Source organism: Podarcis gaigeae (assembly GCF_964106915.1).
Source record: "Podarcis gaigeae genome assembly, chromosome: 15".
Classification (NCBI taxonomy): Eukaryota; Metazoa; Chordata; class Lepidosauria; order Squamata; family Lacertidae; genus Podarcis; species Podarcis gaigeae.
The window spans coordinates 1,279,331-1,304,851 of NC_139692.1; the positions used below are offsets into that span (position 1 = coordinate 1,279,331).

General features: G+C 46.0%; 1 protein-coding gene across 16 annotated transcripts in view; it reads left to right on the plus strand.

Moving 5' to 3' along the window:
• FGFR1 (fibroblast growth factor receptor 1) overlaps nucleotides 1-25,521 on the plus strand; it is a 112,834-nt gene that overhangs the window by 71,015 nt on the left and 16,298 nt on the right. For 6 of the 16 annotated variants that reach the window (XM_083713514.1, XM_083713505.1, XM_083713510.1 and 3 more), the window contains 5 exons: nucleotides 3,920-4,043; nucleotides 12,060-12,250; nucleotides 15,646-15,790; nucleotides 21,458-21,660; nucleotides 23,787-23,932. In XM_083713514.1, coding sequence (XP_083569640.1) covers nucleotides 3,920-4,043; nucleotides 12,060-12,250; nucleotides 15,646-15,790; nucleotides 21,458-21,660; nucleotides 23,787-23,932 — 809 coding nt within the window. Of the gene's footprint in view, nucleotides 1-3,919; nucleotides 4,044-12,059; nucleotides 12,251-14,419; nucleotides 14,571-15,645; nucleotides 15,791-21,457; nucleotides 21,661-23,786; nucleotides 23,933-25,521 lie in introns of all 16 variants that reach the window. The other 10 variants (XM_083713517.1, XM_083713507.1, XM_083713516.1 and 7 more) reach the window with 3 other exon arrangements.

Consider the following 25,521-nt stretch of genomic DNA (forward strand, 5'->3'; position numbering starts at 1 on the left):
CCTCCTCCACACAAGTTCCAGTGCACCAGCAGCCTTCATTTACCTTAATTTAGTGGAAAATAGCAGACGGTGTTACAATGGCACTAACTGTTCTCTAAAGCAGGAGGAGGCACTGCAGTTCCCAAGACTGCAGGATGGCAGGCTTTTTTGAGGGGGGGGGCTCCCAATTGCAGCCAGTTGCCTACGGATATGATCTGACTCCCTTCTCCCACTAGCCCCACCTGGCATGGCCCAATGGTCATGGATGATGGGAGCTATAGTCCCATAACATTGGAGGGAATGACGTTGGCTACCCCTGGGTTAGAGTGTTGGGCTTGGGAGACCCGGGTTCAAATCAGAAAACTCACTGGGTGGCCTTGGGCCATTCACTGTCTCTCAACAGGGTTCTTGTGAGGATCAAATGGAGAAAGGGCAAACCATATATGTCTCCTTGAGCTCCTTACAGGATATAACAGGATATTAGCATACTAGTAGCGATGACGATATCTTGGCATTATATAAAATACAAAGCAGGAGTGTCCTCGGGGAGATGCATGCTCCCCCGGGGCCCAGGTGCCTTTCTTAAGCAGCCCCCAGTGAGGGAGGTGCCAACCCACCACCACCAAGCAGACGCCACAGGTGTGGGATGTCATGGTGCACGTGTAGAGGCAAGACCAGCTGCCTTCAGGTGCCTCACCTGCAGTAAAGTCTGTCTCTACAGCCACAGCAGGTGCTGTAACTCTCTGACAGTTTGACTTGACTTCTGAAGGCACTCTCTTGCATCGTCTGCCAAGACACATGGAAGCCAACAACAAAAATTAGCTCACCTGACTGAAAAGCAGGTGATTGATCAAGACAAAAAGCTTCAAAATTGGTTGATGGTCCTTTTTTCCCTCCTTCCTGGAGCTTCTTATGCCACATCACAGATTACGTCCCCAAATTACGTGCCTGTTGCAGCTGGGAAAATATCTTCAGCATGTCTTGCAAATAGGGCCTGCCTCCAGCTAGATGTGGTCTCATCATCTCTGAACCTCTCCAAAGCCAGGCGGAGGCGTTTGGCTGAAAGTGCGACAATGCAGAAGTCATTCTGGCGCTTGCTGCCGGGTGCTGCTGCCTCCAGTTAGAACAACTTGTTTCCATCTGGAGTGACTCACAAGCAGAGCGTGGCCTCTGCACCTCCCACTGTTGGCAGAGCCAGGGACCCTCAGCTACAAATAAAACTCCTTTAGCAGCAGCCACTGACGCAGACAAGAACCATCCTGTTCTACTTTCCCCCTTTTTAATCTTCACGTCTGGTCAAAGAGCTGTGCCTGAAGAATCAGTAGTGGCTTTAATGAATCAGATGGTCCCTGTCATTTTTCTCCTGGGCTGAACCTGATCAAGCAACAGCTCCCGGGCACTTCCTGAAAGTAATGGCTTTTTTCCAGAAATAGTCATTGCTGCAGCTTCCTTAGTTTTAATCTGCCTGCCCATGTTGCGGCTTTGCCTTTGTTCTCTGTGCTGCCTTTGGTAGCAGCTGAAAGGGGAGGTGTGATGCAGAGACGTTGGCTACCTGGCCGGGACTCTGGCTTCATACTCCTAGCACATTCCAGCGTGGAGGACCAGGTGCCAAAGACTGGCCAGAAGCGTTTTGAGTTGAACCTTGGTTTGGGGACCTTTTTCATCCCAAGAGCCGCATTCCCCTCTGGGCAGCCTTCCGAGGGCCAAATGCCAGTGGTAGGTGGGGCCAGAGGCAAAAGTGGGTGGAGCAAAGGATATACATTTACACAGAGACACAAGGAAGAGGCATTATGCAGTCCAGGGACACATTCCAACCAGGAAAATCATGGGGGGGGGGGGAGAGGCAGGATCAGCATTGTGCTTCCCACAATGGCAGCCAGATGCACCACACATCCCATAAGCAGGTTGGAGGCCAGGTTCTCTTTTCTGTGATTTGTCTCTGCTCCCTCAGCAGAGGTAGGCTGCCCAAAGACCCGGAGAAAGACAAGTGTCCATCACTGGATATTTAGCCAGGTTTGCTGCAGGTTCAGAGGCTGTCTGAAGTGGTGGAGTTCTAAAGTTACAGAAAGCATGAAAACCTATGACATCCATGCAGTGCTTGGGGGGGGGGGGAATACCTAAAAGACAACTTGTAATATAGCGGAACCTCGGCTGCCAAACATAATCCATTCTGGAAGACTGTTCGATTTCCAAAACGTTCAACAACCAAGGCACAATTGCCAGTCGGCAGTTACAATGGAGAAACGCACCTCAGAAGCCATTCGACTTCCAAGGCACATTTGAAAACGGAAGCATTCACTTCCAGGTTTTCAGCGTTCGGGTTCTGACTCATTCGGGTTCTGAGATGCTCGGAAACCGAGGTTCCACTGTATATTCAACCTGTGCCATGCAATCCTTTGTATGTTTATTCAATATTAAGTCTAACTGTGTTTAGTGATTTTGCTGTTGGACAACAACACTGAAAAGTTGAGAGTGGACTTTGTTTTTTTACTGAGCACTTAGGAAAAATACGAACCGTATGCTTTTCTTCACTATCTTGCATGTAAAATTTAAATAGCAAATACACACATACACCATTTAAAAAAGGAAAACAAATCACTCTGCTTCCCACAGCTCGCACCCCCAGTGCTACAGGCCTAAAATAACTCCTTAGGAGTCAGTCCCCTGTGCAGATGAACCTGGGAGTAAGCTCAGCTGAAAATAATAGAACTGAAGCATCTAGAACATGCAGGCATTGAGCCAGACTTAGATTGGCTGAAGCCTTGCAGTTTTGCGGATTTGGATGGAAGTGGCTCTTTATAGTACAAAGATGTGCCACTATGGTAAAAGGAACCAATGTTCGATGCCTTCAAGCACCAAAGTCCCCTTAGCAGCCCTTTTAGAGTTTCTTAGATATCTTCACAACAGCCATGTGAGGTAGACTAAGCTGAGACTTGCTGACGGGACCATGGGAGGAAGTGGGCAAAAACATAAGGTTTACTGTTTTAATGTTTGTTTTTAGGATATTTTTTTCCAGCTTAGCTCATGGTGTCTTTAATTGTTTTGACCTATTGGTCTGTTTTTAAATTTTTGCTGTTTACCGGCTGTTTCATAAGCCATCTTGTGAGGGTTTGCAAGGCATAGCATATAAAGTGGGGTTGTCTAAATGTCAAATTCTGTGCCGAATTTTGTGCTTGTGCAAGTGAGTTCACCTATGGCACACATTATATACACCAGGGATGTCCCAACAGGTCAGTCGTGATCTACTGGTAGATCCCCGTGAGGTTATGGTAGATCACGGTCAATCTCTGGCTCCCTTTCCTTAGCGTCGCTAAAACTGACTCCTGCCATGGCCCCTTGCCCCACCCTCCATTGTAGTGAAGAGAAGACAGAGCTTTCTCTTTGCTGCTGCTTTGATCCATAGCGATCTTTTTGTGAGTGACTTTCCCCCTTTGTCCCTTGCCTTTAACCCCCCGCCCCAACGGGGCTTTCCTCCTCCCTAAAAAAGCTCTACAACTTTGAGCTGAACTAGATCGCTGCCAGTTTTTAATTCTGAAAGTAGATTGCAGTCTCTTGAGAGTTGGCCACCCCTGAATACACCACCCTGGCTAGCCTTGGGCACAGTGAAATCTGGGAGAGCAGCTGGAGGAATTCCAAGACCGGTTCTTGTACTAGCCAACGAAACTTGTCCCACTTGTCCATCATCCCAGTTTCCAGATGTAGCCGGCTCTGTTGTCAGCCCAGCAGCTGGCAGCAATTACTCTCTATAGCAAGGGGGGGGGGGACATGACCTCGAACAGCAATTATGTGCAGCCTAGAACATGCAGCACAGGAGCAGGCAAGACCTTTGGGCCTGCTCCTGAGATGAAAAAGCCCAAGGGGACAGAGCCATTGCTCCCTCCGCCTCAGCCATCAATCAGCAGGTAACCTTCCTGATCAGTCTGTGTCTGTTTCCCCACAGGTCCGTCATGCCACCTGGAGCATCATCATGGACTCGGTTGTGCCATCAGATAAAGGCAACTACACCTGCATTGTGGAGAACAAGTACGGAACCCTAAACCATACCTACCAGCTTGACGTTGTTGGTAAGGAGACCTGGACAAAGGAAGGGAAATGGGAGGCTGGAAGGAGTGTGGAATCCAAGGGGTTAGTTATAAATTGCTTTCCTAGAGAGTTTATCTCTGTTCAGAAGTCAGAGTGCAGTAACACAGTAATGATGCCACATTGGTCAAAGCCTCAATGGAGACAAATTTGGAGGGTGGGAAAAATGTCTCTTTACAAAGAGGCATTACAAGGAAGCAACATTTGATGCCTGTAATGCTAGCACAAAGTCCTTCTTGCAGCCATTTTATCTCTCCTCTGGAGCTTCGCATAAGCCATATGAAGTAGTTTTGGTTAAGTTTTGGTGACTGGCCCAAGGCAGGAAGCGAACAAAACCACGATGAGTTACATGAGTTTAAAATGTGAAACTGGACGTGTTCAGGGTACTTTTTTCTAATCAAGGTTGGCTTTTGGTTTGTTGTAGAAAATCAGGAGTGGAATATAGTCATCCAAGCCTGCTTTATTTCCGGTGTCTCATCACTTCTTTGCCTGTGCTATGTTACAAATTATGCGGCTACAGATGTTATTTTTAATACATATCAGGTTGCCGGGATGTTTTGATGCCTTTGTTTTTTTACAGCATGGAGAGTTGGAATGGTGAGGTGGAGAGAAACGTTCCTTGTGTGCTTCACTATTGGGGTGGGGGTTGTGTTATCCAGTCTCTCGGTGTACAGCTTTCCCCCCAGGAAAATGCAGCAGCAGGACCAAGGGGGCAGGGTTGAGTTGCTTCCACTTCCTTTGCTCCTTGGTACACGCAAAGATTGTGTAGGCAGGAATTCTCTGCAAGTAGCCGGATGTATGTGGCTCAGTGTCAGGAGGGGATAGGAGACAGTGGTTGGGTGAATTTTGTTTTTTGGCTCTGAATTGTCTCTTTGTTCAGACTGGCTGCCCTGAGGTGTGCACCGAGTGGGCTCAAGCAGCTGGCTGTGCAGCCCAAGCATGAAGCTGTACTTCATTTTTCACTTATGATAATTTTAGAGGCCAGACGGAAACTCTCTCTCCTCCTTGCCACCCTCCCCAATTAATCTCCTTATTAGCCTTAATTCCCAACCCAGGCAGGCTGATCTCTGCCGTTCCACTTGTGGAGTTGCTCTAAATGCCACTAAATGAACCATTAAAAATGCAATTTAATTTGATTACACTGAGCAAACTGAAGGGAATAGTCTGCAAGGGGGAACAAAGGGGGTTGTGAATGCTCACTCCCCACACTGGCAGGCCCTTTGTTAATCAGCTATGCCCTCATTAGGTTTGTCTGACCTTTGACCTTTAATGAATAGCTAGCCACCCCAAACCCAAACCCCAGTTTCGTGACAAGAACTTCACCTGCCCACTTCACCTTTGCTGCCTTTGACGGATGTTGCTTCATGGTGCTCTCAAGTGCAATTGGGGGCCCATTGGCCAGAAGAGGTGGCCTGGGATGTGTGACTACAGGAAGGGCCACCAAGGACTCTGGTCCCTGAACCAGAAACAAGCTTACTTGTTTCATTCATTCATTCATTCATTTGCTGTATCTTTATAGTCATATAGCCTAAATTCTCTGGGCTACTCTCAAAAAATGATGGCTTTCAGCTGGGCCATCCAGGGATAAGCTGCTTGGACAGTCATGCTGTTCCTGCGGGGGTGTATTTAGGGTTGGGCTCTGGGGCAGACGCCCAGGGCTGCGCTCAGCAGAATGAGCTTCCACAGACAGACGTCCATCTCACTGGGCGGAAGTGGCTCTCTGGGATTTCAGGCAGGATTCTCTCCCAGCCCCAACCTGGAGATGCTGGGAACTAAACCTGGGAACTTCTATTTATTTCTTACCCTTAACCGCCCCACAGAGATTGTTGCTTTAACAACCCCCTCCTCTGCCACCTGGTTGTTTGCTGCTTACGAATCCCACCATCGCGGCCTCCTTCCTTCTCTATACCCCAACTCAATTCCAAGTGTCAGAGCCGCCTTTTTAGGGTATTGTAAGACAGCCTCCAAAGAAACAATGGAAATCCCCAGAGCACTGTGGCGCTTTTTCATTCTTTTATTTGCCTGCATCTGACCTGGATTTTTTCTGGGTCAAACCTTCTGAAGTGCCCTTCCCAAGGTGTAGCCTGGGTCAGCTGAGCCCAGATGGCAGAGGGTTCTTCACCGGAAAGGGAGACCCTGGTGCCTGTGGACTGCCCAGGGGTGGCTCTGTCACACCACCAGGGAGACAAAAGGACAAAAGCTTTTATGAAATTGTGTATACTGTACAGAAAGTTTCCAAAACAAAACACACCCAGTTAAAAACATAAGACCAGATAAGACAGTGTAAGTTCTGATAAGACACACAAAGACAAGGAAGTAGTATTGTCAAAACTGTTCCTAAAACTGGATAAACGGGCTGAGTTCCTGTATAATATGATTATTGAGTCTGAGCTTGGGGCTCTCAACTATGTTAGTGGTTTAAGAATGTGAAACCAAGGGACCTTTAAAGTTCTTCCTAATCTTCTTAGCAGGGGACATAAGGTTGTGATCTAAAGCAGCAGCAACCCTTTCTCCAATATTTGATCTTCCTTCTTTTCCCAAGCTGAACAGCAAAATACTCACCAACTGTTCGCCCACATCTTTTAAAAAAACCAACACATTATTAATATTATTATTATTGGAATTCTCAATACAAGGAAAGAAGACCTAGACGGCAATAGGCCACCAAAAATTAGCAAACAAGTACAGCTAAACAATGTACAGCATATATAGAGAATGTAACAAAATAAATATTAAATAAAAGAATAAGGAGCTTGCATATATTTGTAATTATATCTATGCCAAACTTGAAGAAATTTAAGGACTATCTTAAGAAACATTGTAAAATTAATGAATGTTGAAACGATGTCGGCTTAGATACTATGTGGTTACTAGGTGTAATGGGTATGAAAAGGGAAAGAAAGGTAAAGATCTAAACAAGATTAAAGGAAAGGATTTGCTGAACCTAGATTAGAAATTGGAATACAGAAAGGGAAGGTATGAGGAAGTCGGGGAAGTAAGGTTGTAGAAAATAAGGGAATGAATTTATGCTTGTTTTTTCGTTTTGTTTATGTTTTCTATGTTGGTATTTGTTGGGTTTATGTTTTTATTGTCGCTTTATTATATGTGAAACTTTAATAAAAAATTTCTAAATATATATATATCTATGCCAAACAAATCATTGCTATGTCACAATGTATTGTTTGTGCGTAGATCTTTTGAAACGTACGTTTGTGTGGCAAGTTTGCTGCAAGTTTGATCTTCTAATTATGTGATTTCATTTACAGTATTTTTAACTTGTCCATCTGTTTCTTAATTGTTAATGTTTTACTTGATGTCTGTTTCCTGCATACAGTTAATGTTATGTTTTGCATTTTGGAAAATGGATTGAATAAGATGGTTAAAGGGAAAAGGTGTGATCTTAGCCCCTTTGGCACAGGCCTCTTAAGTGCAGAAGAGGCCGACTCTGGCTCTGATCCTCTCTCCAGGGCTGTGGGCTGAGGGCATGGCAAGGTCTGTTTCCTTTCTGGGTCAGGAAACCCTATAAAGCACCACAGAAAAGATGCTCCTTAAATCCAGGCAAGAACAGCCTTTGGCAGAGAGAGGGCTGGTCCTGTGATGTTTACTTCAGGAAGTGAAATATGGTCTTAGGATATAGGAGGGCCCACTCCTTAGCTAGAGGGATTAGAGGAGGAAGCAGGACCCTTTGTGTTTTTAATAAGTGACTGACTAGGATGAAGTAGAAGAAAATCTTGGCTCCAGCCTCTTGCAACTCCAGGGGGAAATAACTTCTTAATCCCTGCTTTGTCACATCACAAGTGAAGATGCGAGGTTCACAGGCGGGGCGGGGGCTTTCAGTTCCAGGCCTGCCAGCCTAATTCTCTTTGTTTCTGGGAAGTTTGGGTCCAACTTCTGATCTGCACCTGACTAGTTGTTCATGCTCACTTGATTGCTTCACAGCTTTCTTGAAGCAGGCAGGGCCAAACACTTTTTACAGAGCAGTCCCTGTGAATGGAAGCTATTGCCCCCCCCCCCCATGGGAAGGCAGCATCCCCGCGGGACCGGGGAGCGAGGCCAGGCTGCCCCACTGCAGACCACCAGGCTATTCAACATCACCTTGTGTGAAGCCTCTTGCAGCAGATTCCAGGAGATCTGGAGAGAAGCGTCCTTGGTAGGCAGGTGACTCCCAGCTCCATCTCGCTGCTCCATCTCCGCCCCTCCCCCCATGTACCAGAGATACTTTTATTAAAAAATACATAAGAAATTAATCACAAACACTGATGTGATAAGACAGAACTTATAAACTCGGTGTTGTTCGAAAATGCATCATTATCCCATGCTATAATATCCCCAAAGCAAGGAGTCAGTAATAGTAGTAGTAATAATAATAATAATAATAATAATAATAATAATAATAATAATAATAAAATTTTATTTATACACTGCCCATCTGGCTGGGCTTCCCCAGCCACTCTGGGTGGCTTCCAAAAAAATATTAAAATACTGTGATACATCAAGCATTAAAAGCTTCCCTAAACAGGGCTACCTTCAGATGTCTTCTAAAAGTCTGGTAGTTGTTGTTCTCTTTGACATCTGGTGGGAGGGCGTTCCACAGGGAGGGCGCCACTACCAAGAAGGCCCTCTGCCTGGTTCCCTGTAACTTGGCTTCTCGCAGTGAGGGAACCGCCAGAAGGCCCTCGGTGCTGGACCTCAGTGTCCAGGTAGAACGATGGGGGTGGAGACGCTCCTTCAGATATACTGGACCGAGGCCATTTAGGGCTTTAAAGGTCAGCACCAACACTCTGAATTGTGCTTGGAAACGTATTGGGAGCCAATGTAGGTCTTATATGGTCTTGGTGGCCGCTCCCAGTCACCAGTCTAGCTGCCGCATTCTGGATTAGTTGCAGTTTCCGGGTCACCTTCAAAGGGAGCATCACGTAGAGTGCATTGCAGTAGTCCAAGCGGGAGTCCAGAGCATGCACCACTCTGGCGAGGTGGTCCGCAGGCAGATAGGGTCTCAGCCTACGTACTAGTATCAACCAGCAAATAAATACATTCACCCCTTGGCTTCCAGTAGAGCTGTGTGGCACAGGAAGAGGCTCAGAGGGTCATGGGGGGGGGGGAGAGAGAGAGCGCTCCAGGATCATGCTGAATGTTTAGGGCACATCCGTGAGGAGTTGCAGGTGCAGGCTCAGATGTCCATTTCAGCAATGTGGTATGAATTCACATATCTAGTACAAGCTGCATAACACACCAGAGGGGTAATTAAAATACGTAAGGAGAATCATAAATATGCCACGAAAGAGATGCCTTGAGCAAATGTTCCAGTTTATGTGAAAGAGGACTTTTTAAAACCCTTGTTGTTGTAATTGGGTCTGGAGAGAAATGACAGTAGGTAAAACGACAATGCAGTGTAAAAATTAGTGTGCTCTTAACAAAATACAGTGGTACCTCGGGTTAAGTACTTAATTCGTTCTGGAGGTCCGTTCTTAACCTGAAGCTGTTCTTAACCTGAAGCACCACTTTAGCTAATGGGGCCTCCTGCTGCCGCCGCGTCACCAGAGCACAATTTCTGTTCTCATCCTGAAGCAAAGTTCTTAACCCGAGGTACTATTTCTGGGTTAGTGGAGTCTGTAACCTGAAGTGTATGTAACCCGAGGTACCACTGTATAACGGTATCATGCTCCTACTTTGGTGCTAAAGCAGAAGCACAAGAAAATAAAAACTGCGTGTAAGACAACTTGTGCTGACAGTGCTCATGCAGAAGGCTCATGCAGGCCTTCCAGAGCACAATATACCATATTTTTCGCTCTATAAGACGCACCAGACCACAAGACGCACCTAGTTTTTGGAGGAGGAGAACAGGAAAAAAAATATTCTGAATCTCAGAAGCCAGAAGAGCAAGAGGGATTGCTACGCAGTGAAATCAGCAATCCCTCTTGTTGTTCTGGCTTCTGCGATAGCTGCGCAGCCTGCATTCGCTCCATAAGACGCACACACATTTCCTCTTACTTTTTAGGAGAGAAAAAGCGAGTCTTATAGAGCAAAAAATATGGTATATTCTTTCCCTCCAATATTTCAAGATTTGCTACTTTACTGCTCCACTAACACTAAAAAACTTGGCTTAGATGGCAGATGTAAACAGGTTCTTCTTCACAGGTACTAGAACACACACCCTCTCTTCAGGTAAAATTGTTAAAAACATGAAATTCAGTATTTTCTGCCTGTCTGCTTGCCTTTCTTCCCGGCAGATAAGACTGAATATTCCAGCAAGCTATAGTCTCCACTGCCCCCTTTTCCGTTATGGTGGAAGGCCAGATTGCTTACACCAACACACAGAGTCTTCATCAGTTGCATGTATCAGCCTGGGTTTCTGGCTCTTCTACCCAGCACCATGGGCAAGTCTGTGCAGGACGTAAAAAGCTTCCAAAAACAAATACCATGTGCCCACACGATGCTCACTAACAGTAAGTCTGCACTGCAGCATATTTGGTACATGGAAACATTCAGGCACAAACCGTTGGTGCCATGCTCAAACTTCTTTGTGTGTGCCGATGCTCTAGAGATGCAGCAGGCCAGAGGCATAGACATCTATACTGCTCTAGGCAACTCACTTTCACAGGGTTATCATTACATCAGCATGTGATTTCTCTGTTTTCAGTTCAAAGTGCCTTGTGTGTGGATTGGTTTTTTTGAATGGAATCAGTAGCTTTGAAAATGAGCCTGAAGGTCTGCAGCACAGGCCAGATAGCAATGGTCACTGCATCCACAGCTACAAGAGCATGGCTGCAAGGGAGCCAGTACTTTCTCCCATCGTCTCTTTGTTCCACAGAAGAGCTCTTGCAAGGCCTTCTTCCTAAGGTCACTTCTGACGCAGCACACAAACACCAGCATCACACCCTTGGGTTCCCAGTGATGTCACCCCAGCTGCCAATGATAGGGTTATAGCACTCAATTCTGCTCAGAAACAGTTTCCCATCGTACCCTGCTATGGCCTAAAGCTGTCCCTCAGGACTGTTGCTCCCACATCACAGCGGGAGGTTGTCATGCTGCTCACAGTTGGCCACGAGTCTGTGCCAATGTTCTACGCCTCCACAGAGGAGAGATGTGCTGTTCCATCACACCCTCCAACCACACAGACATGATCGTTCAGCAAGGCTATTCCAGCTCTTGAGTGTTTTGTGGCCATTGGAGTGACATTTGTCCAGTCTGCTCCATCTGAATCAGAAGAGGTGCTTGAGATGTTAGCCCAGGGCTTGGAGGCGCTGATGGGCTGGATGCAGGCTGGTAAACTGAGGCTGGCGTTTACACAGAGCTGACTGGTCTCAGCCAGAAGCTGGGCATTTTGTGCTTCCAGTCCCATGGTGTGGAACACTCTTCCAGCAAGGATCCAGCAGGCACCCTTGCTTTTCACTTCCAAGAGTCTCACCAAGACCTTTCTGTTCCAAGCCTTGGCAGCTGTTCAGTTTTTACTTAATGATTATCTGTATTTTGATATTTTTAAATATTTTTTAAAAATTGTGTTTTATGTTTTAACACCACCCCAATATTTTATGATACGACTGTATAGAAATGCTTTTATGAATAACTGAGGGTTGTTGGAGTTCAAACATATTAGATTGGGGTGTTTGGAAGGAAGTAAGCACCATCTGAGGAGCGGCGGGTGGTGACCAGGGAAGGGGCCTTCCCTGTATTGGCCCCCTGCTTGCGCCTCCCTAGCGAGGCTCACAGGGCGCCAATTTTCTAATGTTTCCAGTGCCAGACAAACACCTTTTTGCTGTCCTGGGCTTCTTAAAGTTTGAGTTTCATTGTAAACTGCTATTTCAGTTGCTGGTTTTACAGACTGTTTTTTGTGTTAGTTATCATTGATGTTCTTGTTGCTTTACTTAAAAAAAAACCCGCCTGGAAACCGTCTGGTTGGAAGACAGTATATAAATGTTTTAAATAAATAGGCAAGTGGGTCCTTCATCTCTCTCCTTTTCCAGTTTGCCTGAAACCATTCTCTTCTGTGTCTTTTCCAGAGAGGTCACCTCACCGGCCTATCTTACAAGCTGGGCTCCCGGCTAACAAGACCGTCTCCCTGGGTAGCAACGTTGAATTTGTTTGCAAAGTCTACAGTGACCCTCAGCCCCACATCCAGTGGTTGAAGCACATTGAGGTCAATGGGAGCAGGATTGGGCCAAATAACTTGCCTTATGTGCAGGTCTTGAAGGTAAAAGGAAACCCCACTATCTCAAGTGATGGGTGACATTTTTGTTAACATGGGGCTTGTTTCCACTGCCTTGGGAGAGAGACGTGTAAGGTGGCTACAAGCAAGGGACAAGACCGTTCTAAATTGATGCTGCAGGATAATCTATTTCCAATTGGTTGATCAGCCAGACTAAGTCAAGCCAGCTCAGTCTGGGTCCAAGTTCCCCATTGTGAGATTTCTACAGCAAAGCATGCAAAAGAAAAATAGCTGTGGGAGGGTACTGAATTTGGCCATTCCCAACCAAAGGAGTATGGCTGGGATGCCATAGCACAGCACAGCACCAGCTGACCTCATTCAGACACAACGCCTAAGCATGCTTTAGCCCCAAGTGAAGAGGCCTAGCCTCCCTCCTGCAGTTCCCTCTTCCCCAACCATGTGGCCAGGAAGATTAACTTGAAAGCTTCTGCTCCAGGTTGTTGTTTCGCCTGAACCAGGATTTATGGCTTAGCTCTCACTGTGGTTTTAAAACAGTACAACTTCAAATTTTGAGTTATGAAGCTATAATAGAGTTAAAACACTATCCCTGCTTCAGATGGAACAAGAAGCTGGCATTGACTAAAAGTGGGAGCAAAAGCCCTTCCTGAAGTTTTACAATCCCCCATAGGGAGGAGGATGTGAGTCTTATGTGGCGCTGTTTACTGTTACATGAAGTTACCATAAGGCTAGGGAAGAACTGGTGGCACACCAGTAACTTCTCCAAATATAAACAGAGCAGATATGGTTCTGCTGGTGCTGTGGAGGATGGGTTCAGAATTTAATTCATAGCCTTCAGCGAGTTTGGTTTTTTTAATTGCATACTGCCCTACACCCCCAGGTCTCAGGGCAGTTCACAGGATAAAATCACAATATAAAATCACAAAATACAAAATAAAAATAAAACCAAGGACAACCCAATAACACATTTTAAAAGGGCATTGAATGTCAGTCAGCCAAAGGCCTGGTTAAAGAGGAGTGTTTTTGCCTGGCACCTGAAGGTGTACAATGAAGGCACCAGGCGAACTTCCCTGGGGAGAGCATCCCACAATATCTTGCCACAACTCACATTTGCCTCATGTGCTTGCTCTGCTATTTATAGCTGTGCAAAAGCTCAAATCCCATGCCTTGGGCTTCTGACAGTGAGCAGAATCCAACCTGGTTGTGATGCTAAAACCTGATCATCAAGAGACATCTGTGCCTTTTAAACACTTTACAGTAGGTTTATTGAAGGAATGCTAAGCCCCTTAAAGAGGAGAATTGGGTAGAAAAATGGGGGTTAGTGCATTGCTTTTGAAACCATTTTATGCCAGCAAACAGGACCAAAATGTGAGTGTTAAGACAGAGATTTTTATGCATGAATAAAACCTCATTTAAGCTACTTTGAATGCCACCAAAATGATATTATAAAATAGTTTAAAGTACTTTTAATTACAAGCTAGTGGTTAGTATGCCCAACAAAAGAGTATTATGGCTTTCATGTTTCTTTACTTTTTATGATGTATCTAAAACATGTCTTATTCTATGACATACTGTATTTTTCGCTCTATAAGACGCAGCAGCCCATAAGACGCACCTAGTTTTTGGAGGAGGAAAACAGGGAAAAAAATATTCTGAATCTCAGAAGCCAGAACAGCAAGAGGGATTGCTGCGTAGCGAAAGCAGCGATCCCTCTTCCTGTTCTGGCTTCTGTGATAGCTGCATAACCTGCATTCGCTCCATAAGACGCACACACATTTCCCCTTACTTTTTAGGAGGGAAAAAGTGAGTGTTATAGAGCAAAAAATACGGTAAATGGTATACTGGTTTTTTATATATGCTAAAAATTAATAAGTAAAAAGGCTTGGTTTGGAGGGTTTTTTGAACTGTAAAGCAGTTAGCAAGTTCTCCAGGTTCTAGCATCTGATGAACTTGGCCCTGCCATACAGCTGTTAAGTACTGCTGCTCCTTTAGATGTGAGAGGGGTGCAGTTTGTGCCCCCAGGAGATATCCTTGCAGCGAGAAGGGGCGGGATGGGCAGAGAGCTTGAGTCCCCCCCCCCCCACCTCTGGCTTGTGGGCACAGGGAGATGCCCACTTGATTGTTGCTGTTGATCATGGAGCGACGTGCCCGTCCGTTGGCCATTGAGTGACTCCTGTGTTGTTGGTCTTGTTCTAGAGCTCGGGAATTAATAGCTCCGATGCGGAGGTGCTGACCCTGTATAATGTGACAGAGGCTGAGAGTGGGGAGTATGTTTGTAAGGTTTCCAATTATATTGGTGAGGCTAACCAGTCTGCGTGGCTGACCGTCACCAGACCCATGGCTGAAGGTAAACGGGGAGAATGCCACTTTGGGGCTCTTGCTTGGATGGCCAGTCCTTCGTGGTGGGAAAACCAAACTCTTGTGGCTCTCCTGTTTCTTCTCTGTTTCTGGTGCAGCAAGCCATGGAAAAATCCTCAGAAGGGGCTGGTCAGTTTAGTTTCATGCCCTTCCCCGTTCCTCATTTTAACAGATCATTCCCTTCTTTGAGCTTTCTTAACTTTCTATCTATATTAATTCAGCCAATATAAGAAATCCCCCAGATTCTTTTGCTGAAACATCAAGCTAAACTTTATTGCATTGGTTTCTCTGTACTTTTCTTACAAAGGCTGCTGGAGAAATGCTCTGATCGCCTGATAGGTAACCAGCTAATTACATTGATTTTAGTATTGTAAAAATCTAAATATAGGTGTGCTTTTGAGACAGCAAAATCAAAGCCGCATAAAAATGCATGTCCATACCATTTAATTGTGCAGTCCTGCCAATTTTAAACTGGCTGTCACCAATTAATTGACCTACCAATTAAAGTCTGGAAACCTGAGTTTTCTGCATATCTGATTTTGGGTTCTTGGAGTACCCTTGCTCTCCCTGGCAAAATAAAAAAGGTAATTTCATTTTCATGACTGCGTACAGGAGCATGGCCTCTCCCCCTAGTGCTCTGTCACTTCTTGACCCAGACCTTGCTCCCTTTCCTTGTCTTTTCTTGTCTTCCCATCTTCCTTCCACCATTATTCCTCTTCCCATCCCATGAAACTAAGCTGGTTCTTCCCCCCACCTAAGGTTAGTTTTTCCATGTGGCCCATCGCCAGCATGTCAGATGGGCAGGGAAATTCAGTTTGGTGAAGGGTTGTTGTTTTAACATTGCCTCTTTAGGTCAGCCTGGATCGGAGGTTGTCCTAAGGCTCTCTGTTGCAATACGTCTGCAGTGGTGTCTGTGTTCCTTAGGAGGTCTTGGGGGGCATGTTACCCCTTCCCTCTTCCTCCTCCTGCACCTTGGTTCCTAAAGGGGTCTTATGTTTGCTCGTCCTATTTTCCTTTTTTTTCTTTCTCTCTCCCCCTTTGCTTCCATTTTTTCCCCTTTCTAGACGGCTGGTGTTAACACAACAGACAAAGAAATGGAAGTCCTTCACTTAAGGAATGTCTCCTTTGAGGATGCTGGGCAGTATACATGTTTGGCGGGTAATTCTATTGGGATCTCCCACCACTCTGCATGGTTGACGGTTCTGGAAGGTATATACTGGTTCTGTTCCTTTCTCTGCCTGCTTGCTGTCCTCTTCTATGCATGGAGATGAGCATGCTGTGGTCCGCAAGAGCCACCCCCAAGATGGCAGAGTCGTCCCACAAATTGGTTCCTTCCTAGAGGAAGGGTTGCTTAGCAACAATTGAGATATCCCTGGTGTGACAGTCAGTGAGCCATCTGCCCTGTTGTGGTCCCATTTTCCTTCTCTGCGGAATTGGGGTGGTCCATCTCCACATCTGGTGGCTCTTGCTGACCAAGGCATGGTGAATTTCCAGTTTGGGCTTAACCAGAAGTGAGGTCCAGGTGTTCTGACAGAGCTGGTTCCATTCTCTTGGGCAAGATCAGTCTTTCCATGCACTTTGCTGCCTTCTCAGCAAGGAGTGCTAAAACAGAACCCCACCTGTGCCCAGTGGACCTATGTGGATGCATTGGGGGAGATCATAGACCACCCACATACTGCAGTTAGGGGTAGCAGAGCTAGGTGTTTTGGGATTCCAGCTTTCCAGTGTCGGATACAGGTCTCCATATATACAGCCTCCTCTTTGGACCTCACTCCCAGCCCAGATTTTCAATTTTAAAGTGGGGTCAAAAGGCAGCTATTGGACTGCAGTCAGTATAACTGGGTACTTGTGGATCCACCAGAGTAGGCTTATTTGATGGTGCTGAAAATTAGGGGTGCAGCTCCTCCTCTCACACACGTTTTCACGGAGCTTCTACTTACTCATTCCTGGGACTTGAGTGTGGTCTGGCAATTGATTTGTCTATGTTTTGGAAATGTTCAAAACTTTACAGTTGACACAGGAATCTCACTATGATGATGTTCCAGTTGTAGAACCGAAGGCTTGTGCAACTAGCTATCTTAGGGTAGCTTCCCCTTATATCCATACATCTATGCAAAGAAAACCGATGTAGCTCAGGCAGGCAGATACCCCCACACTGATAGGTGGCTATTTTTCCTCCTGGTGACAGGAAGTCTGTAGAGGGGGCCTTCAAACCCATATTGCTTGTGGGTTACTGCAAAAAGGGGGATAAAATAAATCATGCACAAGCCTTGGAGAGCTTGGGTGAAGATGGCCCTTTTCTTAACTGGATTCATCTCTCTCTGAGGTGGCTGTGATAAAATGAGCACACTCTGGATTCCGGTCCCCCAAGAACTGAGACTAGGAAATGGGCTCCCCAATATCTGCTTGCTTTCCCATAAGATCCCGAATATGGCTTTGTTTTCTTGGTGGCCTTGCCTCGAAAGGGAATGGAATCTGGCCTTTGCTTAATTTGAAGTCTCTGCTATTCTTCCTGCATTCTCTTTTGGATTCTACTTTGCATAAACTGCTGTTTTGTGGGCTCTTGTTCCACCCTGCCTGGTTGATGCAGGGCTCATTTTTCAGCCATCAAAATCTGGCTGGCAAGAACTGGTAATGTTCAACTTCAGAAAGTTTTTGAGGTCATGTGCTATTTGTACACCTACAAGGAAAAAAACTTTTTGTGTTATCAGTCTTCTGTTTTCCTTGTCAAGCCTGTTTCCACTCAGAGCCCTGTGATCTGAACAGGGCAAGATGGCAGCCGTTTCCTTCCAACCACATGCTCTATCCATCTTCTCTCTGTTGCTTATTGTTTTTTCTAAGAGTGGGAGGACTAAAGGGAGGGAGGGAACATCCTTTTTTCATCTCTTTCTCTTCAAATTGCAGCTCCAATGCCCTCTCCAAAACAAGTTCAGAAAAATGTTTCTGGCCTTGACACAGGCTTTGCACTTTCTCACTAAGAGTTCTCTCTTTGCAAACAAGCATTAAGCTGATGCTGATACAACTAGGAAGACCCCAGGTGAAAGTGTTTTGTACTTGACAGGCCTGCTGAGAACGTTTCTGGGCAAAACCTGCAAGAGATGGTTCAACAGAGCAAACAACAGAATCCGACACATTTGACTCATCTCCTGCAAGCATTACTCATGTAGTTCTGAAAGGTTTGGCAGGCAGCTGTGATGTGGTCCTCAACACTCCTTGGCTTTTACAAAGAAATAGGTTGGGAAATCACAAACAGAGTTCAGCAACACACACACACACACAAGCACTCATTTTGCACATGTTCTGTTTTTACTCCCACTTGCCACTCCATGAATTTTTTTATTTGGAGCACACCTGTAGCCCCAGAATTCTCTGGCCTCCGTTAACATGCAAGCCAGCCTTTGCCACCCAGGCATCCTCCAGAAACTTTGGGCTTCTGCTCCCACCAGTCGTGTTGCTTGAGGCAGATGGAAACTATCCTCCAAAACATCTGGAGGGGACCCAGTTGGCAAAGGCTAGAAGAAGTAGATACACCCATGAGAGCCCCTTCTTTGCTGCTTCCAGTTTCCTCGGCCTTTCTCTTGAGGAGGAGTATAAAGACCATTTTTATTCTCCCAATTATATTCACCCAATTGGATGAGGTTGGGGAATCTTTTTCAGCCCAAGGGTCACATTCTTTCTGGGCCACATTCTAGTGTGGAGGCAGAGTTGAAGACAAAAATAAGCAGAACAGTGAATTTAGCATTTACATTTGCCGATGGTGTCCAATGGAAGGCAGAGCAAGATGTTTGGCACCAGCTTGGCTGCAGGAATTGCCAGAAAGTGGCGTGCAAGGCACCATCCAACCGTCTTAGGGACTCCACTCTGAATTTGTGTACGGTTTACTTCTGAGCCTTTTCTTCTCCTGAAGATATTCTGCAAGGCACTGGAGGCTTAGGATATCAGAGTGTTCCTTCTTCCCAGGTTGATAAGCCATCTGCCCCTCACTTCCCTTTATAGCATGGGCAGAAATCCCCTTCTTGACTGTTGGACCCACTCTTGGTCTCATCTGCTCAATCTGCCAGTGCCTGTCTTTGCATGCAGGGGAAGACCCTGACTCCCTGAGGGTTTGAGACCCATTGAGCATCCTCACATGGTTTGACCAGTCAGTTGCAGCTGTTCTCGGATTGTGGCCGCTGTTGCATGCTGACAGCTTCTAGGAGCCGCAGGTGAGAGCTGAGTGAGAGCAGGGTGGGGATCAATGGTAAGACAAACTACCCCAGAAGGAGCATGGCATGTCTCTCACTGAAGATACTACCCCTCCCCTAACACCCCATATACCCACTGAAATGAATGAACCTAAGTAATTTCCATTAAGTTCAGTGGGTCTACACTTATTAGGACTAGCTACTCAGCTCTGCAGCTGGAAAAAATAACCCAAAGCAGCTTACAGTGCTCAGTAATAAGTCCGTCCATTCTCCCAGACTTGCAGTCTAAAAGACACAAAACAAAAGGAAAAATGGATTGACGAAGACAAGGCAAAAAGCAAGCTCAGGCACTGATTATTAGATGCAGGGTTCTTTTGCTGTTCATTCTGGGAGGGAGTGACAAGGCAAACTCCCTGCAGCTGCTTCCTCTCTGGCTGCTTGGTCTCAGGTGCCCTTAAAAAGGATAATCTTTAATACATAAGGAGATTCTGTTCACAGAGCACCTTCATCATGTTTAGTTCTAAACAATGAAGTCAATGCTTGTCTGCAGGAAGTGCTAGGAATCTACTAGGGATGCTGAATTCCATGTGGATGCTGGATTCTGTCCCATAAGAGACTGGGATCCTAGAGAAGCGAACTCATGAAGGCGCTTTGGTTTGGGATCCCCCATTTGCCTAGAGTTTGTCTATTTTTATTTTTTATTATTTTTTTTTAAAATAATTTTTATTAAGGTTTTCCAAATTAAAACAAATCAAAACAAATTAAATCCAATCCATAAACTTTTTACCAATAACTAGGACTTCCCCTCCCTACCCCCTCTTGTGTTCCAAATCTTCCAAATAAGCAATTAAATTCAACAAGTTCTTATCCCCAAATTACACTCTTCATCAATAACCCAATTTATCCAAATTCCCATCCCCTAAGATCGATCTATACCCTTCCACGAGTTTCCCCCTTTCAAACATAGTACAGATGGAAATAAGATAAATATGAATAGTAATTTTACAGCCTTTGGATTCCAATTTTCCCTCCCCTCTTTCCCCTTTGCGTTTCACCTATCCCTCCACTTCTAATATCTTCCTGGAGTTCCCACATTACACTATGTCCCTCAGGTTCTTTGCCAGTCTTTAATTACGGATGTCCAATCATAGAAGGAGTCTATCAAATAAGGGCCCATTTCTTCTATCCAGGTTTTTATATCCAGGAGTAAAAACTCCAATTTTGTATCCATAAGCTTGTCAAACCTGAATATCCCAAATGTTCCCCCAGTTCTGTCCAGTTCTTGTTATTTCCTTGTTCTTGTCAATCATTCTCCTCCTTTTTATTTCTCTGTTCTCCCACAGAAATGTTCTTTTTCCAAAAGTTTCTAGTGTCTCTGCAGAGGCTTGTTATTTATGGAGCAAAGCATTGCATCATGTTCCTTTCATTTTCCAACAAATAGTTCCATTGTTTCCTGTAGTGTGTAGACCTCTGTAGACAAAATAATGTTCCATTCCTGCAGTTTCCCAGGAGATTAAAAGTTCCATTCAACTGTTCAAGTTTCCTGTGAAAAACACATGCAATATCCCTCGGCTCCTCTAGGTGGATTGCAATAACAAAGTTCCCTTCCAGAATCACATCCACCAGACCAAGTAGCTTGTTGACCGATATTTAAAACAGTTTATATTCAATTTATAACAAATATAACCGGCAAAGTCCTCATAACAAAGTCTCTATTTTAATCTTCCTTTTTGACAGCTCTTTGACAGCTGTCAAAACCTCCATCGCTTTTCTCCAGGCAGTTTCACGAATCGCTCCAGGGATTCCGGGGGGGGGGGGTTGCTTTTTTTAAAACAATTCCACTTTTCTCCTCCAGCTCAATCTTATAATTTTCCCTCGCGAAGTTGCTGATTCGGCAAGATAAAGTTACACTCGATCTTAGTTGTCCAGTCCTTTGTTTTGGCTCTTCTACAATTTAGGGGTGGGCTGACTTCCTTTTTTCCACCTCCCCCGTTCGCTCCGAATTTTAAAAATTTGTCCCCTTTTTTTAGTCCATATTCCAATTACTCACGGGTTCTTCTTTAGAGCCGAATTTTCAATAGAAGAAGTCAGCGCTCTCCGCCGGATGGCATGCGGCTGCGCTCGGCAGGGATAGCAGAGAACTCAAAGCACCACGCTTCTCCCCGGCACCCGATCCGTAGCCTTTAAAAAGGCTCCTTCACGAGTCGGGAGAGCGCTAACGGTGCCAGCCGAGTCTCCATGTCCACGGCCTCCTCTGGCCGTGGTTTTTAAGGGTCCCCGCATCGCCGGTGCGGTAGGACCCAGCCCCTGCCAAGCCGGCTCCCTCCGGAGCTCGGAGGGAGCCCGCCATTCGGCGATGGCGCCGACCCGGAAGTCTCTAGAGTTTGTCTATTTTTAGAAGCCAGGGTGGGGGCTGCCGAAGTGGCTGCTTGCAAAAAGGCACTGGCATGCCCTTCTTCCTGCTTCAGCTTGCACATCCATTTCTCTTCTGCATTATTTGGGGGCACATCTGGCTGCCACAAGAAGTGAGGGCAGACAACACCTGGCACCTTTAGAAGTTAAGTAAAGCTGCTTTTTCTCTCCACTTTCCTCTATCTCCTTGACCCCCGTAGTGGTGGTTTTTTATGGTGGTGTTTTTAGTTGCTGTTGAATGAGTGCCTAGTGTGCTAATTCTTTCTTTGCACCAATCCAGCTATTGAAGACAAGCCAGCTATGATGGCCTCCTCTCTGTACCTGGAGATCATCATTTACTGCACAGGGGGCTTCCTCATCTCCTGCATGATTGTGACCGTCATCATATACAAGATGAAGAGCACCACAAAGAAGTCGGACTTCAACAGCCAGCTGGCTGTGCATAAGCTGGCCAAGAGCATCCCCTTGCGCAGACAGGTAACAGAAAGTAGATGGGGGGTTTGATTGTCTCCTACCCCCCTTCCCGCAAGAGCCTTGCCTCCATGCTGAGCAAAGCTCGCTAGGTCTAATTCAGGGGTTGACAACCTGTGGCCCTCCAGGTGTGGCTTGATTCCAACTCACATCAGCACCAGCAAACATGGCCATTGGTCTGGTAGCCCAGCAACATCTGGAAAGCACCAGGTTGGCTATTCCTGATGTGGATGAACTCCCTAGGGCAGTGTTGGGGAACACGACTACAACCCCCATCAACCCAGACCCATTGGCCATGCTGCTTGGGAGTCTAATGAGAATTGGAGTCCAGTCACATCGGAAGGGGGCTGTAGAGTCCCCGCCGTTGTCCTCAGGGGAAACAGAGAAGCAGGTGATGCCTGTGACACAACTCCTTGCCTAGTATGGTCAGCATAGATCAGAGCTGGGCATGCTGTGGCTTAAGGCACTCCAGATAAGGTCAAAGGAGGCCTGCAGAACTTGAGACCCACCAAGAGGAATTCTCTGTTGCTACAGCCCACCAGGGCCCAGATTTAAATCTCTGTTTTGCTGCCCATTAGAAACTGCAACATTAAAATGGTTGTCAAGCAGTAGACTGGTAGGCTGTGTTAAGTTTGGTGGGTTACAAATGTGCAAGCTAATAGCAGAGAGTTCTGCTATCTGTTCTGGCTCCTAGGAGGCTCAACTGCAGTTCCTGGGGGCCAGAAAGACAAGAACAATGTGCAAATGACATACCCTGGCCTCTTTCCAAGTCCTTCTCCCAGCCACAATGTGGGAGCAAGGTAGCTCATCAGCAGAACCAAGGAGTGGAGGAGGAGGCAATGGCTGCTGGAAAGAGAGGCGTGGGGAAACCCATTCTCCCTTGAGGCACCCAGAACTACCTGTGTGCTGGCCCCTTTCTGCAGCAGAACCTGCTGTGGTCTGAATTACGCAGGTTGATCCATGAGATGTGGTATGTAGGCTACCCTGCATCTAAACAGCGTTAAGAGTATCTGGTCTTCTGGTGACTTCCTCATTCTTCGTTTGCCATGTGTCTGGGCCAGAAGGCCCAACCGTGCTGGTTGTGAGAAAGAGAGGTCACAAGTCAGGCAAGTGCAGTAGCAACCAAGATCATCTTCTTTGAGGCAGGAGCAGAGAAAAGAAGGCATAGTCATAATTGTTACTATAGTAATTTACATCACACTTTTAATAAACTGCATGCAGCTGTTGCAATCCTGACCTCATCATGTAACAAAAGTAAAAACAAACCTAGGTTCTGTGCCATGGAAAACGGAATCCAGTATAATGTAATGCAAATTAAACAGATTTGCATATACCCCTCCCCCAGCCATTGAAACCATAATGCCTAGCAGCTTGTTTTGAAAAGTTAGCTCAAAAATTTCTGGATGCTGAATACAAAATTCAGCATTTCCACAGTGCAGATTACAAAATGCAGGGAAGCCCTGATGACTGGGCTCTCTGAATTTTGACAAGGCCATAGGAGGATGACAGGGACTGGGTAGGGCTGTGAGGTAATATTCCCACACTATTCTGCTTTGGTCAGACTCCACCTGGAGTCCTGTGTCCAGTTCTAGGCTCCACAGTTTATGGAGGATATTGACAAGCTGGAAGGTGTGCAGAGGAGGACAACCAAGAGGCTCAAGGGTCTGGAAACCAAGCCTGATGAGGAATAGTTGAGGGAGCTGATTATGTTTAGCTGGCAAAAGAGGACACTGAGAGGTGACAGGATAGCCATCTTCAAATCTCTGAAGGGCTGTCACATGGAACCAAGAAGTTACAAGAAAGGAGATTCCAACTAAACACTCCGACAGTAAGAGCAGTTTGACACCCTCAGGAGGTTGTTAAGCAGAGGTTGGATGGCTTTCAGTCATATATATTCAGATTCCAGCATTGCAGGTGGTTGGACTAGGTGACCCTTGGAGTCCCTTCCAACTCTATATTCTATGATTTTGTGGTACTTTTGCAAGCCCTGAGTGAGCAAAGTTTGTTTACAGCAGCAAGGACCCAGGTCCCAGGACAGACAAATATAGTCTCCTTGGAGGTGAGCAACTCTTCTCCCTTCCAGAGCTGAACTCATGGGGTCTTTTTGCCGAAGGTAACTTCCACTCTTCCCGCTGCAGGTATCAGCTGATTCAAGTTCTTCCATGAACTCTGGTGTGATGCTTGTGCGCCCCTCACGGCTTTCCTCCAGTGGGATCCCAATGCTGGCAGGTGTCTCTGAATACGAGCTGCCAGAAGACCCCCGTTGGGAGCTTCCCAGAGACAGGTAACAAACTCTACTCCTTCTCAGCCAAGCAAGGATGTCTGACACCTTTTCTACTCTGTGCCCTCAGATACTGGTGGGGAAGAAGTTATTGTGTTTGTTGGCTTGGGGTCCGTTCTCTTTTTTCAGTTGGAAAAGGCCAGTGCTCTTGACTTGGTGTTTTGGTCCTCTGGGGAGAGGTGAGCAGGAAACCCATTTCCCCTGCACAAAGGAGATTTCTGCAACTTTCCAGAAATTTCAGAAGCAGAGCGAGAAAAGCTCTAGTAATGTTGTATTTCAAAACAAGGCAGAGAATTGCAGATACTATGAAAGTGGTAGCATCTCTCACCATTGTTGGAGACAGAATATTATTCCACAGAAAGTGTAGCAGATTCCCATTTATCTATTGATAACAAAGTACTTTGGAGCCAGGATGAGGGAGGGCTTCTCACCCACAATTCCAAGCAGGGGTGGGAAACCTCCCTGGCCCTCAAGTCTCTCCAGGCCATGCTACTTCAGCCACAACCTGCCTCCCCAGACCCTCCCCAGCCCTACTTCATACCCCCATTGGTGCTTTTTCCTGGCTCCAATGTGCTTTTGAAATCTGACCATGCCTCTTGGTTCCTGGCTGGAGGATAGAGAGGGTTGTGCGAATGTGTGTTGAAACTAGCCTGCTCTGTAGAGGTAACATGCACATTTCTTGCTTTTCCCACTTTTCCTCTGACCCTGAGAAAATTGCCCAGATGAGAAGGTGGTCCTCAGTCTGAAAAAGGTTTCCCATCCCTGATTTAAAGGGACAGGAAGTCGAATAATGTATCTATTAAAGTCTCATCTGGTTTGGTCCTTCTTTTGATGTGACATACAGTGGTACCTCGGGTTACAGACGCTTCAGGTTACAGACTCCGCTAACCCAGAAATAGTACCTCGGGTTAAGAACTTTGCTTTAGGATGAGAACAGAAATCGGGCTCCGGCGGCAGCTGGAGGCCGCATTAGCTAAAGTGGTGCTTCAGGTTAAGAACAGTTTCAGGTTAAGAATGGACCTCCAGAACGAATTAAGTACTTAACCCGAGGTACCACTGTAGATGGAAGGGCAACTAGCAAGATCATGTGCTGCTAATGTAATTCGGAATCACTTTACAACTGGTTCGAATGAGCAGGTGTTTCTCACCAGGGATATGATTAACCTCCTGTTTTGGCTGCTGCCTGCCTAGGACTGTAAAAACAAACAGGCTGACTTTAGCATGTAAAACAAAACCAAAAAACTCTACACACAGAAAAACAGGATATCAGAGAAAACACTAGGCTGAAACCTCCCCCCTGGCATGATAGTTTTGGGTGTGCATGGTAGGCTGTTGTTTTGGGAAGGGAGCATTCAGGCATGTGTCCCTTCCCTGTAGCCTAAAGTGGTAAAGTCTTGCAAAAGTTTTACCAGTTAACTGCTGATTTGTATTAACAAGCTCTTATAAACAATTGCTTAACTTGTGCTTAAGGAAGGTGGAATTACTAAGTTATTCTTTCCCCATTTTAAGTGGAGTCAGTACCTGAACTGTTCAATTCTGAACTTTCATTGTAGTCCAGGGATGGGGAACATGTGACCTGACAGACATTGGAC